Source organism: Triticum aestivum, chromosome 6B (genome assembly GCF_018294505.1).
Source record: "Triticum aestivum cultivar Chinese Spring chromosome 6B, IWGSC CS RefSeq v2.1, whole genome shotgun sequence".
In the NCBI taxonomy this organism is placed as follows: Eukaryota; Viridiplantae; Streptophyta; class Magnoliopsida; order Poales; family Poaceae; genus Triticum; species Triticum aestivum.
This window is the reverse complement of record NC_057810.1, coordinates 232,278,241-232,296,710: the sequence shown is the minus strand read 5'-3', so window position 1 is coordinate 232,296,710 and position 18,470 is coordinate 232,278,241. Positions and strand designations below refer to the sequence as shown.

Genomic DNA, 18,470 nt, shown 5'->3' with positions numbered 1-18,470 from the left:
TATATTTTGGGATGGTTTTGATGATCTGACGTACCCAAACACAACGTCAGAGGAGCCACAAAAATCGTGGACGGGTCATCTATCACCACCAAGGCGATTCCCGTCCAAACATTTTGATACCTGACGGGACACGTGCGCGCATCGTTTCATTCTTGCGTTCCCGATAGGTCCACCGTCCACGTCGGTACAGCCCACTGGGCCCCCAAACAGAGTCCATTGCACGCCAACAAATTTTTTTCCTTGGCATCTTCTTCCTGCTGTCGCCGTCGAAGCGCCCGAAAGGGACCGGCCGCTCACGAGTTCCACAGGCGGGAACAAAACTCGAAAGGGAAGCGGGGCCTGGCTCCTCGCGGGGGACGACAGCGACGGGAGTCGAGAGGCCGTGGCCACGGTCACGTGCGGCGTCCAGCCCGCGCCGCGCCGGGACAAAGGGCGCTCGCGGGACCCCCGGGGGCGCTGTCCCCGCCGCAGGACCGGCCCGTGGCGCAGGTCGCTTCTGCAGTGCCGTGATGCCCCACCACCGGCGTGCCTGCCTCCTCCTATATCAGCCACATGGTGCGGGTAGCGGCTTCGGCTCGGCAAGGCGGGAGAGGAGGAGGAGGAGGAGGAGATGGGGCAGGAGGAGGAGGCGCAGTCGCTGGCGCTCACGCCGACGTGGGTGGTCGCCTCCGTCTGCCTCGTCATCGTCGCCATCTCCCTCGCCGCCGAGCGCCTGCTCCACCGCCTCGGCAAGGCACAGCGCCCCCCTACCTACCCATCTGCTTCGCATTCCTGTTATAGTCTCTGTTACGTTTGTAAAGCATATTTAGTCTGCTTCCTGTTCCGCGTATGCGCAAATTTTGTATTTTGATTGAAGTTTTCGATGATATGCTAATAAGAAACGTTTCTTTCTGCAGGTGCTCAAATTCAATGGACAAGAAGCACTATTCTCAGCCCTGCAGAGAGTCAAAGAAGGTAGCATTATCCTCGGATTTAGTTAGATTGCTGCATAACTTCTTTTTTATCTGTTCGATATCACGGCAAATGTTTACCTCAATTATCTCAAGCACCGTGGCTAATAGAACCTGAAGGTACAGTTCTTCTGATGATCTGTATATGTGCTAGTCGTTTCCTGTTTAAAATTGCGCTGAACTGATTGTAATCAATATGGAGAGTAACATCAGATACCAACCAACAAAAGTTTCCACGCACAAATCAGAATGTCTCGTACCAGTTCATTCTTGCCGTATAAAACTGTTTGTTCGTCTTGCCTAATCTATTTGCTGGTTACTTGTGCAGAGTTGATGATTCTGGGTTTCATTTCCTTCCTACTAAGCGTCTGTCAAAATCTCATCAACCGCATTTGCATCCCCGAGAGCGCTGCACGTATCATGCTTCCATGCATTGAAGAGTCCAAAGCCAGAGAAGATGCTGCCACATTCTGCAAGAGAAAGGTAGACCATGAACTGTGAAGATAGTGCTGGCATCAAATTTAGTGCCGTTCATTATTAACTAAATATCTGACTCTAGCTTCAGTGTCTTCTGTTTTCCTTTGATAGCAGCGTTGATGTAGTATTCTTAGTAGCAAAACATAATTACTTCTGTTTAATGCTAATTGCTAGACATTGCCAGTCCCAAGAATCGCAAAGGATATTTACCAGACTGGTCATTCTGAAACATTATTCCTGCCCTTATGCAGGGTGAAGTTCCCATGCTATCTGAAGAGGCTCTGCATCAGCTGCACATCTTTATCTTTGTACTTGGTGTGGTGCATGTTTTGTTCTGTGTTACAACGCTGTTACTTGGTGGAGCTAAGGTATAACTAATTAACTATTAATTATTATTACTGGGGCTGAATACGTGTTTCATGTGACATGATAGTGAAGGTAACACATTTAGGTTAAGCTCTTGTAGATGAGAACGTGGAATAAATGGGAGAAAGAAATTCAACAAGGAAGAATCAAGGAGCGTGAAAAGACGCCAGGCTGGATGAAACCATCTGCTGTAAGATGGATTGTAAGTAATATAACCCTCTTATTATGCATTTATGCTTCTCTTTTGTTATAAAGTCAATTTTAAATCCTTAATTCGTAATACGAATGACAATGGCATGAGAATTATTTGAGTTTACCCAAGTAAAATGAAGCTGCTTTTTTGAGTGGTTATCAATTTATTTTCGCAAGAGAGAAAGTGCTATCAAATCATATTTTTACATCTTAAACACCATGGCTGCATATATGAAATTAAACAGGGGAAGGCATCAGTAAATTACTGAATATTCAGTTTGTGGTCAAATTGTTATTTCAAAAAGTGAGTAGAACACTTGAAGATGGTTCATTGTCAGCTAAGGATAACAATGATAGGGAAAGCTATTATGACATGAAGATACTTTGATGGCATGTGCATGAAGTGCAGTGCAGTGTTCCACTTCTTTTTGTTATTTCAGGCCCCTCTGCAACAAGGCAATATCATGACTAAACCAAACACTAATATAGCCTTAACTACAATGATCTGACCACAGTAAAACATTTGTTATGGCTGAGTATCATAGCTTCTGCATAGTTATTGCAATATTTCTGTGCTATATGAAGCATTCTTTAAGTAAAATTTCCCCGAATTCAAATTGCGAACTCGGTATATTATATGTATGATGATTCCAAAGGTTTATTCACATATGATTTCAGATTGCATTCTTCAAGCAGTTTTATAATTCTGTCGGTAAACCAGATTATCAAGTACTCAGATCAGCTTTTGTTCTGGTAAGATACTAAGATGTACTGTTCAGTGACTTCTGCACAATCATGAGTGTCCTGGTTTTCCTAGTGAACTAACAAGGATACTGGCCATTTCCCCCCTCCCAGCGGCACTACCCAAATTGCCCAGACTTTGATTTCCACAAGTACATGGTTCGTGCCCTCGAGCATGACTTCAAAGAAGTAGTTGGAATCAGGTTAGTATTGGGTAAAGTTCCTACTTGGTTGCTTAAATAAAATTTGTTTGGTTTACCTAATGATGCTCACATGCATGCAGCTGGTACCTATGGCTTTTCGTTATCGTCTTCCTGCTGCTGAATATAAATGGTAACTCCTAAAGTCCCTTCGTATATTTGTTTGCCCGAAGATATACTGATCCTAAGAGAACAATACGATTTAGACTTGTAACCATGTTTACGATCTGTCATTTCTGTCACCACAAGTTATGCTACTTGGTTAGAACAATTCGGGATCGCAGTAACAAGTAGTTTGTGTTGGAATTGTTTGAACTAGCATGTTTTTTTCTCTCTCACTGTTAATGTTTGATCTACTGTCAATGCAGGGTGGCACACTTACTTCTGGCTGTCTTTCTTGCCCTTGATTGTAAGTACCTTAACAACTCCATGTCACTCTAGTAAATACATTCTCCAGTTACCTCCATGGAGGAGTTTCTTACTGCTCGGGGTAAATAAACTTGCAGCTTCTGCTTATTGTTGGCACTAAGCTGGAGCACATCAGCACTCGATTGGCTCAAGAAGCAGCGGAGTGTTCCGATGAAGCATCAGGAAACCCCTGGACGAAGCCATGCAAGGAGCACTTTTGGTTTAGCCATCCTAGGGCTGTCCTCCATCTGATCCATTTCATCTTGTTCCAGAACTCGTTTGAGATGGCATTTTTCTTCTGGGTCTTGGTATGTCCTGAAATTACTGCCTGCCTTTAGTCTGCAAGTCTGTACTAAATGCATACAATTAGAGAAGCATGGGGATATCTGACTGGTACTTTTGCAGGCAACATATGGGTTCGATTCATGCATCATGGAGAACAGATCATATGCCATCCCCAGACTTGCTATTGGGTTCGTACAAAACCTCACTATCTTTTTCCCGTTAGCTACGGCAACTAACGGACAATTCTGTTTCTGTGTCAAATATTCAGCATCATCGTTCAGGTGCTCTGCAGCTACAGCACCCTGCCGCTGTACGCCATTGTCACCCACGTAAGCTCTCGTTCCACCATTACTTTCACCAAGAACACTGCTTGATTGCTTAGCTAGTATGGATGGTCGATCATATCAGATGGGCGGCGACATCAAGCTGCAGGCGTTCGGCGAGCACGTACACGTGTCCGTGCACAGCTGGGCGACGGACGTGAAGAAGAAGGCGACGTCGCTGCCGGCCCATCCGCACCCGCACCAGCACCCGCACTCGCACCTCCGGATCCCGTTTCTCAACAAGAAGCGGCACAGCGGACGTGGCCCTGCAACCGAGGAGGCTGCAGCCGCGGCGAGGGCGACGGAGCAGCGCGCTGGAAGCTCCAGCTCTCCCACCGCACCGCCGCAGCAGCGGGCCGACGACCTAGAGGAGATCGTGACGACCACGGAGGAGGACCATCGTCGTCGCAACGCCAGTTTCTCGTAGCTGCGTACATGCTCGCGTTACTAAGTCCTAACGGTAGGCCGGGCGCATGGGCCGCGTCTCGCTGTCGACGTTGTCGTCGTCATCCGGCAGGCCCCAGGCCGAAGCCACCGCCGACGTCGTCATCGTTGGCGTTCTAAGCAGACTAGCTATGACATGTTCTACTGGACCGTCGCGCGATCTCAACACTTTGAAACTTTGACAATATAATATCGCCTCTTATTACCTTAATTAACTCTTATGTACCGTATTTCTGAGCAGTATATTTGCTCCTATCATGATTTTTCTCTTCTAAAATAAGCATTTCTGAGCAGAATATTTGCTCCTATCATGTTTTATCTCTTCTAAAATAAGCACAAGCATGCGGATCAAATATTGAAAGAAGAGAGGGTAAAGAAACCCATCCGCGGTTGTGCAGTCCGGGCACAAGGTCCTACAAACGAACTAAGGGCATCTCTAAAGGAGACCGGCGAATAGCTCCGGTGTATGTCCGTCTTTATGTCCTCAGGTGGTCTGCGAACATGAAGCGAGAGAGAGTTATCCAATCCTTTTCACAAAGTAATTCTTATTTGTCCGGTTGGAGGAGAGAGAGGAGAGGGGACTATGCATGTGCAAAGAGAGAAAAGAGAGGAGGGCCACGTGGTGGCTTTTTGTTGGTTAAGTGGATGTCAGACACTGGTATAGCTCTCCCATGTTTGTCTTGGTTTTGTCGGAAAACGGACTTTCGGACCACTTCGCGAACCGATGGAGTCTCCATTGAATGACAAAAGTTGCCACAAGCGGTCTAGACATCACAACCCAGACAAGTGGTCTAGACATCACAATCCATACATATACGAGAGCTTTGAGGGTCTCCCCTGGAGATGCCTTAACTACTGGGCACAGCCGCACAAGGTCCTACAAACGAACTAACTGCCAGCTACGACTCCGCCTGCACATCTAAAAGAGAGCTTCAAATCGGTATGAATTAATCCGGCCATTTGCCAAGTCTTTCCTTCCTCGAAAATCCTACCAAGAACGAGGATGGAGAAATATTGTTAAAGACAATGGCGTTTTCATGCTTCCAAATCTCCCAAGCAAGGATGACCACCACAAATGGAGAAACATTGTTAAAGACAATGGCATTTTGATGCTTCCAAATCTTCCATAGCACCAAGATTACGAGGGTGTGGAAGTCATTTCGTCGGTGAGATCGTGGCATGTGGAAGGTACACCAAGGGCGCGTTTAGTAGAATGCATAGATTTTGGGCACTTTACATCTGTAGCCCGACTCAACCTTACTGAGTGAAAACGGGCGTAAAAAACACATGTTCTGTTTGTTTGCCTGCCCTCCTTCCAGCATGGCTTAGCAGAAACGCACGCATGGTATTTGTTTGCAGTTCTGTTCTAGGCGGATGCGGAGTGTTGGTGTTTGGTTACATGCAACACATGATGCAACACATGTCTGGTAATTTTTTGTTGGAGTGGCTGATACGTCTCCAACGTATCTACTTTTTCAAACACTTTTGCCCTTATTTTGGACTCTAACTTGCATGATTTGAATGAAACTAACCCGGATTGACGCTGTTTTCAGCAGAACTGTCGTGATGTTGTTTTATGTGTAGAAAGCAAAAGTTCTCGGAATGTCCTGAAAATTCACGGAAGGACTTTTTGGAAAATATAAAAAATATTGGCGAAAGAATCAAGACCAGGGGGCCCACGCCCTGTCCACGAGGGTGGGGGCGCGCCCCCTCCCCCTCATGGGCCCCCTGGACCTCCACCAACCTCAACTCTTGTGACGCCTGGATAATCATGCTACAATAATCTCATGTTAATGGTGCCATGTCACCTCGGTCACTGTAGTTAATCTCGGGTTGATTCGAAAACGTTTCAAATTCAAATTCAAATTAATGTCAAACGACAAAGTTTTCAAAATATTAAAAACTAAAATGTTCGGGTGGTGCCAAATAATGCACAGGTAATTATGGTGCAGAAACCACACTTTTATAAAATGTTTAAATATTCTAAAATGAATAAAACAGTAGCTAAATCAATTAAATAAATGCCTTTTTGAATTTTATAAAATACTAAACTATTTTGTTTAGGGGTCAAACTTTTTGTGACAGTAGTTGGAATTGTAACTCTATTTTAGGTGTGGGTTTTACTTTTTATAAAACTACAAGGTATTGAAGAAATAAAAGAAATTAGAAAATAAAAAGTACAAATAAAACAAAAGGAAAGAAAAACCAAACCCCTCTTCCCCCTGGGCCGTTCGGCCTAACCAGGCATCCAGGCCACCAGGCCCAGTCGACGAGCTCCCCATCTTCGACCCCTGTTCATCAGGGGAGTGCTGGCCATTGCTCGTGCGTCCATGGACGGATCGTCCACGCGCCGTGCAACCATGGCTCCTCGACGGTCTATATGATCCCCCTCGACGCGTTGACGAACCCTAGCTCTCCTTTTTCCCCTCCCCTGTGCCGCTTTCGTCCCCGCAACCCTTGGCCGAACCTACCTCGCCATGGCCTCCGACATCCACGCGCCCACCGAGCTCCTCGTGCCCAGCCACCTTGTCCGCGAGCTTCGTCGACGTCCACTCCTTCGCCTACGTCCACCAGTTGGATCCGAGAGCCCCTGGATCGCAGGGATCGACGTCGTCTTCAACCTCCAGCCACCGCGACGCCATCGACGAATCCGCCGCCGTCTCGCTCCACCAGGCCTCCCCCGAGCCCACGCTAGCACAACTACATGCTCGCTGTGAGCCCCTCTTCCTTTCCCCTCTGCTTCCCCCTCGGATTCATGTCGTATCACCGGCGTCCGCGAGCACTGAACTTCACCGTCCGCCATGGCCGACGGGGGTCGAGCACCCCGTGCTCCTCTGCCCGAACCGGTGTTCTCGGTGTGCTCCTGGTACTGACAGGAAGCCGACGAGCCCATCCACCCTGGCCGTCGCTGCCGCACCTCCCGCACCCACTGTTGGTCGTGCCATGGCTGGCCCCAACACGCTGCCCTGGCCCCTGCGCCCTGCTGCCCGCGCTGCTCGCCTCCCCTGCTGCAGTCGCCTCGCCACCGCTCCATCGCCACAACCCGCCCTGGCCCCCAGCCTCTTCACTCGCCGCGCTCCGTCATCCTCGTCGGCCCCGCGTGCGGCCCCTGCCCGCTGGCGTTCGCACCGGCGCGCGCCTCTGTTCGCAAACGGGCTGGGCGCTAGCGCCCGATGCCCGAGCGCCCGTAACCCGCCTATGCCAGCGCCCACTTAAGCCCTATAGGCCAATGACAGCCGGGGCCCACTCCCTGAAAGTTATAAAAAAATGAATTTAATAAAGACTGTAATTATTAATTAATTAATTGTGTTTAGTTAATCTAATCAAGTAATTAAACTAATTAACCATGATTAGTTAATCTAAGTCCATGACAAATGGGACCCATCAGTCAGTTGACTGGTCAATAGTCAACTTTGACTGCTGACGTCATCATGGTGACATCATAAATGCTTTTTGATTTAATTAATCTGTTAATTGCTAAAAATGAATTAAAACTTTGGAAATTAATATAAAATAATCCATAACTCGGATGAAAATACTTTGTACACGAAAGTTGCTCAGAACGACGAGACGAATCCGAATACGCAGTTCGTTCGTTCACCACACATCCGTAGCATAGCGAACCCGCAACTTTCCCCCTCCGGTTCACCTGTCCGAAAACGCGAAACACCGGTGATACTTTCCCGGATGTTTCCCCCCTTCGCCGGTATCACCTAGTACTGCGTTAGGGCACACCTATCATCGCTGTTTGCTTTGTCATGCATCGTCATGCATCTGTTTGCAATGTATTTACTGTTCCTTCCCCCTCTTCTTCTCCGGTAGACCCCGAGACCGACGCTGCTGCTGCCCAGTTCGACTACGGAGTTGACGACCCCTCCTTGCCAGAGCAACCAGGCAAGCCCCCCCTTGATCACCAGATATCGCCTATTCTCCTCTATACTGCTTGCATTAGAGTAGTGTAGCATGTTACTGCTTTCCGTTAATCCTATTCTGATGCATAGCCTGACATTGTTGCTACATCTGTTGATACCTTACCTGCAATCCTAAATACTTAGTATAGTATGCTAGTTTATCATCATTGGCCCTACATTCTTGTCAGTCTGCCTTGCTATACTATTGGGCTGTGATCACTCGGGAGGTGATCACGGGTATATACTATACATACATACATACTGTACAGATTGTGACTAAAGTCGGGTCAGCTCGATGAGTACCCGCAAGTGATTCTGATGAGGGGGCTGAAAGGACAGGTGGCTCCATCCCGGTAGAGGTGGGCCTGGGTTCCCGACGGCCCTCGACTGTTACTTTGTGGCGGAGCGACAGGGCAGGTTGAGACCACCTAGGAGACAGGTGGGCCTGGCCCTGTTCGGTGTTCGTGGATACTTAACACGCTTAACGAGATCTTGGTATTTGATCTGAGTCTGGCTACTGGCCTATACGCACTAACCAACTACGCGAGAACAGTTATGGGCACTCGACGTCGTGGTATCAGCCGAAGCCTTCTTGACGTCAGCGACGGAGCGGCGCGCGCCGGATTGGACTGGAACGCCTACTCTTATATAAGAGAGGCTAGGTCTGCTTCCGGCCGCCCTCGCAACGTGCAGGTGTGCAATGGGCGATGGGCCCAGACCCCTGCACGCATAGGATTTAGACCGGCGTGTTGACCTCTCTGTTGTGCCTAGGTGGGGCTGCGACGTGTTGATCTTCTGAGGCCGGGCATGACCCAGGAAAGTGTGTCCGGCCAAATGGGATCGAGCGTGTTGGGTTATGTGGTGCACCCCTGCAGGGAAGTTAATCTATTCGAATAGCCGTGATCTTCGGTAACAGGACGACTTGGAGTTGTACCTTGACCTTATGACAACTAGAACCGGATACTTAATAAAACACACCCTTCCAAGTTCCACAGACAACCCGGTGATCGCTTTTCCACAGGGCGGCGAGGGGAGGATCGCCGGGTAGGATTATGCTATGCGATGCTACTGGAAATGCTACTTGGAGATGCTACTTGGAGGACTTCAATCTACTCTCTTCTACATGCTGCAAGACGGAGGCTGCCAGAAGCGTAATCTTCGATAGGACTAGCTATCCCCCTCTTATTCTGGCATTCTGCAGTTCAGTCCACTGATATGGCCTCCTTACACATATACCCATGCATATGTAGTATAGTTCCTTGCTTGCGAGTACTTTGGATGAGTACTCACGGTTGCTTTCTCCCCCTTTTTCCCCTTTCCTTTCTTTCTGGTTGTCGCAACCAGATGCTGGAGTCCAGGAGCCAGACGCCACCGTCGACGACGACCCCTACTACACTGGAGGTGTCTACTACTACGTGCAGCTCGCTGACGACGACCAGGAGTAGTTAGGAGGATCCCAGGCAGGAGGCCTGCGCCTCTTTCGATCTGTATCCCAGTTTGTGCTAGCCTTCTTAAGGCAAACTTGTTTAACTTATGTCTGTACTCAGATATTGTTGCTTCCGCTGACTCGTCTATGATCGAGCACTTGTATTCGAGCCCTCGAGGCCCCTGGCTTGTATTATGAGGCTTGTATGACTTATTTATGTTTTTAGAGTTGTGTTCTGATATCTTCAGTGAGTCCCTGATCTTGATCGTACACGTTTGCGTGCATGATTAGTGTACGATTGAATCGGGGGCGTCACAACTCTAACTCCATATATTCACGTTCGGGGAGAAAAAAATCAGAGAGAAAGTTTCATCGTGTTTTACGACACGGAGCCGCCGCCAAGCCCTAATCTCTCTCGGGAGGGCTGATCCGGAGTCCGTTCGGGGCTCCGGAGAGGGGGATTCGTCGTCGTCGTCATCATCAACCATCCTCCATCACCAATTTCATGATGCTCACCGCCATGCGTGAGTAATTCCATCGTAGGCTTGCTGGACGGTGATGGCTTGGATGAGATTTACCATGTAATCAAGTTAGTTTTGTTAGGGTTTGATCCCTAGTATCCACTATGTTCTGAGATTGATGTTGCTATGACTTTGCTATGCTTAATGCTTGTCACTAGGGCCCGAGTGCCATGATTTCAGATCTGAACCTATTATGTTTTCATGAATATGTGTGTTCTTGATCCTATCTTGCAAGTCTATAGTCACCTATTATGTGTTATGATCCGACAACCCCGAAGTGATAATAATCGCGATACTTCTTGGTGATGACCGTAGTTTGAGGAGTTCATGTATTCACTAAGTGCCAATGCTTTGTTCCGGTTCTCTATTAAAAGGAGGCCTTAATATCCCTTAGTTTCCGCTAGGACCCCGCTGCCACGGGAGGGTAGGACAAAATATGTCATGCAAGTTCTTTTCCATAAGCATGTATGACTATTTACGGAATACATGCCTACATCACAATGATGAATTGGAGCTAGTTCTGTGTCACCCTATGTTATAGCTATTACATGAGGAATCACATCCGGCATAATTATCCATCACTGATCCATTGCGTACGAGCTTTTCACATATTGTTCTTCGCTTATTTACTTTTCCATTGCTACTGTTACAATCACTACAAAACCCAAAAATATTACTTCTGCTACCGTTACCTTTATTATCATACTACTTTGCTACTAAATACCTTGCTGCAGATACTAAGTTATCCAGGTGTGGTTGAATTGACAACTCAACTGCTAATACTCAAGAATATTCTTTGGCTCCCCTTGTGTCGAATCAATAAATTTGGGTTGAATACTTTACCCTCGAAAGCTGTTGCGATCCCCTACACTTGTGGGTTATCAAGACAAATTTCTAGCGCCATTGCCGGGGTGTATAGCTCTATTCTCCGAGTCACTTGGGATTTATATCTGTTGATCACTATGAAGAACTTGAAAGATGACAGAACTACGATTTTCCCTCAACTACGAGGGGAGGTAAGGAACTGCCTTCTAGCTCCGCACTAGATTCTCCTTCTGTTTTGAGTAAGCTTGCGACACCTAAACCTGCTACTGCTATGAATTCTGATATGTCGCGTGTTATTGATGATGCCACTTCTGCTATGCATGATACTTATGAGGAAATTACTTCTATGCATGATACTACTTTGCCATTAGGTGAATTTTTGGATGAACAACTTGCTAGAATTAGGGGGAATGAAATTATTGAAGATGCTATTATTGATGATAGTGATGATAAAAGTTCTCCCAATGATTATGAATTGCCTGTTGTTCCTGAGGGTTATGTTATGAATGAAGAAGCTGCTAGAGCTATCTTTGCTTGCAATGATAGATATGATCTTAAGAAATTATTAGCTAAATGGAAGCAGCAGTCTCTTAATGCTAGAATGAAACCTGACCATGCTTTTGCTACTTCACCTATCTGTGTTACTGATAAGGATTATGAATTCTCTGTTGATCCTGAGATTATTACTTTAGTTGAATCTGATCCTTTTTATGGCCTTGAATCTGAAACTGTTGTGGCACATCTTACCAAGTTGAATGATATAGCTACCCTGTTTACTCATGATGATAAATCTCGCTATTTTTATATCCTTAAGATATTTCCGTTCTTGTTAAAGGGTGATGCTAAGACTTGGTATAATTCTCTTGCTCTTGGTTGTGTGCGTAGTCCCCAGGATATGATTTATTACTTCTCTGCTAAATATTTCCCTCCTCATAAGAAACAAGCTGCCTTGCGGGAAATATATAATTTTATGCAAATCAAAGAAGAGAGTCTCCCACAAGCTTGGGGGAGGCTTCTCCGATTACTTAATGCTTTGCCTGATCATCCTCTTAAGAAAAATGAAATACTTGATATCTTTTATAATGGACTAACCGATGCTTCCAAGGACTACTTGGATAGTTGTGCTAGTTGTGTTTTCAGGGAAAGAATAGTCGACGAAGCTGAATTACTATTGAATAATATGTTGACTAATGAAAATAATTGGACTCTTCCTGAGCCAATTCCTGAGGAAATTCTTGAACCAATTAAGCCAACTCCTGAGCCTATTCCTAAACCCACTCCGAAGAAGACAGGTGTTTTATTTGTCAGTCCTGAAGATATGCAAGAGGCAAAGAAATCAATGAAAGAAAAAGGTATTAAAGCTGAAGATGTTAAGAATTTACCTCCTATTGAAGAAATACATGGTCTTAATATACCGCCCGTTGAAGAACCACATTGTCTTGTTAACCCGACACAGGTAGTAAAGGTAAATTCTCTCTATAGATATGATAAAGTTGAAATTGCCTCTACTAAATTTCATAGCCCATGCTTAGATGAATTTGATGACTTTATGGCTAGACAAGAAATTTTTAATGCTTATGTTGGTAGAGAGTTAAAGAATAATGCTTTCGAGGTAGGACGTGTGAGCGATAATATGGCTAGAGTTAAAGGTGAACTCAAACTCATTAACAAATATACTTCTATGGTTGCTACTCAAGCTGAGCAAGTACTTAAAGCTCAAAATGATTTGCTTGATGAATTAAATAATAAAAATGACTTTGCTGTTAGAGTGGCTACTAGAACTGGTAGAATGACTCAGGAACCTTTGTATCCTGAAGGCCACCCTAAGAGAATCGAGCAAGATTCTCAGAGAAATAATTTAGAGGCACCTAGTTCTTCTAAAAAGAAGAAAAAGAAAAATGATAGGACTTTGCATGCTTCTAGTGAACCTGTTGTAGACACACCTGAGAATCCCAATGATATTTCTATCTCTGATGCTGAAACACAATCAGGTGATGAACATGAACCTAGTGATAATGTTAATGATAATGTTCATGTCGATGCTCAACCTACCAAAACAATGATGTAGAAATTGAACCTGTTGTTGATCTTGATAACCCACAATCAAAGAATCAACGTTATGATAAAAGAGATTTTGTTGCTAGGAAGCACGATAGAGAAAGAGAACCATGGGTTCAGAAACCCATGCCCTTTCCTCCTAAACTATCCAAGACAAAGGATGATGAGGAGTTTGAGCGCTTTGCCGAAATGATTAGACCTATTTTCTTACGTATGCGCTTAACTGATATGCTCAAAGTAAATCCTTATGTTGAGTATATGAAGGATATCATCACAAACAAAAGAAAGATACCGGAAGCTGAAATTTCCAACATGCTTGCTAATTACACTTTTAAGGGTGGAATACCAAAGAAACTTGGAGATCTGGGGGTACCAACTATACCATGCTCCATTAAAAGAAATTATGTTAGAACTGCTTTATGTGATCTTGGAGCTGGTGTTAGTGTTATGCCTCTCTCTTTATATCGTAGACTTGAATTGAATAAGTTGACACCTACTGAAATATCTTTGCAAATGGCTGATAAATCAACTGTTATACCTATCGGTATTTGTGAGGATGTGCCTGTTGTGGTTGCAAATTTCACTATCTTAACGGACTTTGTTATTCTTGATATTCCCGAGGACGATAGTATGTCGATTATCCTTAGTAGACCTTTTTTGAACACTGCAGGGGTTGTTATTGATTGCAACAAAGGCAATGTCACTTTTCATGTTAATGGTAATGAGCATATGGTACACTTTTCGAGGAAACAATCTCAAGTTCACAGCATCAATTCTATTGGAAAAGTTCCAACTATTATTATTGGAGGTTTTGAATTTCCTCTCCCTACTGTCAAGAAAAAGTATGATATTCTTATTATTGGGGATTTTCATATCCCCGTTGAGGTAACTTAGTGTTATTCGAAATTTCTCCGGTTCCATATTATTCGGAATGAGTTTGTTAACAAGACTTGATCAACCTTGTTAGGATTCATTTTGATGATCATGAGATGGATGAAACTAGAAGGCACAACCTTCTGTACCCACCTTTTACTTTCTGTTATTTAGAATAAATAAAGAAAAAATAGTATTATATGTCTGTTTTCTGAATTATCCGTGCATTAAAAAAATATCCCGAAAATAAAAGTGCTCCAAATGCCCTGCAAATTTAGTATGATTTTTTATGGAATATTTGAGGATTTTAGGCACTGAAATCACTTCAGGAGGGGCAAGCACCAGGCCACGAGAGTGGAGGGCGCCCCCACCCCATCTGGGCGCCCCCCCCGTCTCGTGGACCCCTAGTGGCCCCCCTCCACTTATGCCAGCACCCACACACTCCATCTTCTTCCCAAAAAAATCCCCATCCAGCTCAAGCACGAGTTCTAGCTCATTTTGCTGCGATTTTTGATCTCCTTGCTCAAAGCTCCATTCACAAAACTGCTTTGGGAGATTGTTGCTTGGTATGTGACTCCTCCATTGGTCCAATTAGTTTTTGTTCTAGTGCTTTAGTCATTGCAAATTTTTGCTGCATAGGTGACCATGTTCTTGAGCTTGCATGTTAAATTTATGAGGTCCCAAGCAATTCTAATGCATGATATAGACTTTAGGCACTTGTAGGAGTAGTTGCTATCAATCTTGTTTAGTTTTATTCACTTTTATTTTGAAATTACTAAAATTTCAGAAATTTTTCAGAAAAAGAATTATGTCTAGGAGAATGTACCAAGGTGGTTCCTCGGTGAAGAAAGGGCCCAGGATTGCTATATGTGAGCAAGATGTTGAATTGCCGAGGGACGCGGATGTACGAGCTTGTGAGTGGCCATCCGATAATTTTATGGTCGAAGCAGGCTTTAAGGAGGAATTTGACGCGTTTGTGCGTAATGCCGAGCTGGAGGACTTCTTACAAGATAAGTGTCCTCAGTACTATCAATTGACCGATTCCTTTGCGCGCAGGTTTAAATATAACTGTTCGCGTAATTCTCCTAGTGTCATATTTGATATTTATGATACATCTTACACCATGGACTTAGAGGATTTTACAACTGCTTGCAAACTCCCGCAGTGGGGTAATATTAATGACCCTCACAAATCTGAATTTAGAGACTTCCTTGCTTGTATTACTATGGGAGAATCCAGGGACATAGCACAAGCTACCATAGGGAGCATTCATTTTCCTGCTATACATTATTTTGCTCTCTTCATTGGTAGATGCATTAACGGTAAAGATGAAGCATGTCACATGTGTGTCCCTGATCTATGTGTCCTCCAGAGTGCTGTGTTAGGATATAAAGGTTATAACTTGGGGGGGGGGCAATAGTTGCACGTAGGTTGCGGAATAATAGTAGAAAGGGAAATTTATTTAGAGGAATTTATGCAACCCGTGTAGCTAATTATCTTGGTATAGCCTCACGAGAGGGGGATATGATAATACCTCCTGCTTATTTAGATTATGACCCTATGGTCAATCATCAATTCCTTAGGAGGAATGAACAATTCCTCCATTATCGACTAATCTATGACAGACGCAACGTCGTCCATGTTACTCTTCCTGCTCCCCACCTTTTTGATTATCAGGCAACAGGAAGATATGTTGTCACCAGGGAGGAAGCAGCTGAACACGAGGAGAGAGCGGAGGCAGCTCGCCAACACGCCACAGCTCAGGAGGCGGTTGTCGCTGCATCTCAGTACGACCCTAGTTACAACTACGGATATCAACCAAGCGGTCCTTGGTATTAGATCAACTTAGGCCAAAAGCCTAAGCTTGGGGGAGTACGTATTTCTCACCGACTTTACATTCATGTTCACACACTAGTCGTCGGTGCTCATACTCTTTCATTGTATTATCCATGCTAGTTTAAATTTCTTTTTCTAGCTTTCTTCTTGTGTGTTTGATAAATCTTAAGAGAACCAAAAAAATTAGTTAGTTTAATTTCCATGCTTGTAGTAGAATAAAAATGAAAACCCCAAAAAAAGATTTCTAGTTCTTCTTCTTACTTGTTGGGAGCTTTCCCGTGTAAATAGTTTTATTTTCTTTCCTTTCCTTTGGGGGTCGAGAACACCATATTGAAAATGTTTAGCGACTCTCATATGCATGATTGTTTATTTAACTTAGAGCCCATATTACTTGTATTCTCTCTTGAGTTGAATGCTTGCAGATTCCAGCTTAGTCCAATGCATGTGCACTATTATTATACACATCGTTTGGTCGTGCAAGTGAAAGGCAATAATGACGATATATCATGGACTGGTTGAGATGAGAAAAGCTGGTATGAACTCGACCTCTCTTGTTTTTGTAAATATGATGAGTTCATCATTTCTGATTCAGCTTATTATGATGTAAACATATTTGCAATGACATTTAGAGATTATAGTTGCTTGTGTCATGCTTGATTAGCTATGAGTTATATGGTTTACCTTGCGTGCCAACATGCTATTAGAATGATTATGATGTGGTATGATGGGATGGTTGAAGGAAATATGCCCTAGAGGCAATAATAAAGTTATTATTTATTTCCTCATATCATGATAAATGTTTATTATTCATGCTAGAATTGTATTAACCGGGAACATGATACATGTGTGAATACATATACAAACATATAGTCATTAGTATGCCTCTACTTGACTAGCTCATTAATCAAAGATGGTTATGTTTCCTAACCATAGACATGTGTTGTCATTTGATTAATGGGATCACATCATTAGGAGAATGATGTGATTGACATGACCCATTCCGTTAGCCTAGCACTTGATCGTTTAGTATATTGCTATTGCTTTCTTCATGACTTATACATGTTCCTGTAACTATGAGAATTATGCAACTCCCGTTTACCGAAGGAACACTTTGGGTACTACCAAACGTCACAACGTAACTGGGTGATTATAAAGGAGTACTACAGGTGTCTCCGAAGGTACATGTTGAGTTGGCGTATTTCGAGATTAGGTTTTGTCACTCCAATTGTCGGAGAGGTATCTCTGGGCCCTCTCGGCAATGCACATCACTATAAGCCTTGCAAGCAATGTAGCTAATAAGTTAGTTACGGAATGATGCATTATATAACAAGTAAAGAGACTTGCCGGTAACGAGATTGAACTAGGTATTGGATATCGACGATCAAATCTCGGGTAAGTAACATACCGATGACAAAGGGAACAACGTATGTTGTTATGCGGTTTGACCGATAAAGATCTTCGTAGAATATGTGGGAGTCAATATGGGCATCCAGGTCCCGCTATTGGTTATTGACCGGAAACGTGTCTCGGTCATGTCTACATAGTTCTCGAACCCGTAGGGTCTGCACGCTTAACGTTTCGTTGACGATATAGTATTATATGAGTTATGCATGTTGGTAACCGAATGTTGTTCGGAGTCCCGGATGAGATCATGGACATGAAGAGGAACTCCAGAATGGTCCGGAGATAAAGTTTGATATATGGGATAATAGTGTTTGATCTCCGGAAGGGTTCCGGAATTCACCGGAAGGGGTTCCGGATGTTTCCCGAAATGTTTGGGTACGAGAACACGTTATTTGGGCCAAAGGGGAAAGCCCACAAGGTTTTTGAAAAGCGCAAAAGGAAGTTTTGCGGAGTCCAGGGGCCAGACGCCAGGGTTCCCGGCGTCTTCCAGACGCCGGGAACCCTGGCGTCTGGCCCTGGAGTCTGAGAAGGACTCTTGCCTTTCGGGTGAAACCGACTTTGTGGAGGCTTTTACTCCAAGTTTCGACCCCAAGGCTCAACATATAAATAGAGGGGCAGGGCTAGCACCAAAGACACATCAAGAAACACCAAGCCGTGTGCCGGCAACCCCGTCCCCTCTAGTTTATCCAACGTCATAGTTTCCGTAGTGCTTAGGCGAAGCCCTGCGGAGATTGATCTTCACCAACACCGTCACCACGCCGTCGTGCTGCCGGAACTCATCTACTACTTCGCCCGTCTTGCTGGATCAAGAAGGCGAGGACGTCATCGAGCTGAACGTGTGCAGAACTCGGAGGTGCCGTGCGTTCGGTACTTGGATCGGTCGGATCGTGAAGACGTACGACTACATCAACCGCGTTGATAAACGCTTACGCTTAGCGATCTTCAAGGGTATGAAGATACACTCCCCTTCTCGTTGCTATACATCATCATGATCTTGCGTGTGCGTAGGAATTTTTTTGAAATTACTACGTTCCCCAACAGTGGCATCGGAGCCAGGTTTTATGCGTTGATGCTATATGCACGAGTAGAACACAAGTGAGTTGTGGGCGATACAAGTCATACTGCTTACCAGCATGTCATACTTTGGTTCAGCGGTATTGTGAGATGAAGCAGCCCGGACCGACATTACGCGTACGCTTACGCGAGATTGGTTTCACCGTTACGAGCACT

General features: G+C 44.7%; 1 protein-coding gene across 1 annotated transcript; it reads left to right on the top strand.

Annotated features, from left to right (window-relative positions):
* The first annotated feature begins 321 nt into the window (after positions 1 to 321).
* On the top strand, positions 322 to 4,597 carry LOC123136723 (MLO-like protein 1). The gene is made up of 13 exons (XM_044556198.1): positions 322 to 733; positions 897 to 954; positions 1,279 to 1,433; positions 1,679 to 1,795; positions 1,894 to 1,995; positions 2,664 to 2,738; positions 2,841 to 2,929; positions 3,010 to 3,059; positions 3,295 to 3,335; positions 3,433 to 3,642; positions 3,740 to 3,807; positions 3,888 to 3,948; positions 4,028 to 4,597. The coding sequence occupies exons 1-13, from the start codon at positions 611 to 613 to the stop codon at positions 4,367 to 4,369; spliced, it is 1,491 nt and encodes a 496-aa protein (XP_044412133.1). The 5' UTR covers positions 322 to 610; the 3' UTR covers positions 4,370 to 4,597.
* The last annotated feature ends 13,873 nt before the right edge of the window (positions 4,598 to 18,470 follow it).

Excerpts from the sequence above, each read along its gene's own strand:
- LOC123136723 (XM_044556198.1), top strand. The coding sequence starts at position 611 with ATGGGGCAGGAGGAGGAGGCGCAGTCGCTGGCGCTCACGCCGACGTGG. Across the intron at positions 955-1,278 it reads CCTGCAGAGAGTCAAAGAAG|AGTTGATGATTCTGGGTTTC; the intron begins GTAGCATTATCC and ends TTACTTGTGCAG. Across the intron at positions 3,060-3,294 it reads CCTGCTGCTGAATATAAATG|GGTGGCACACTTACTTCTGG; the intron begins GTAACTCCTAAA and ends CTGTCAATGCAG.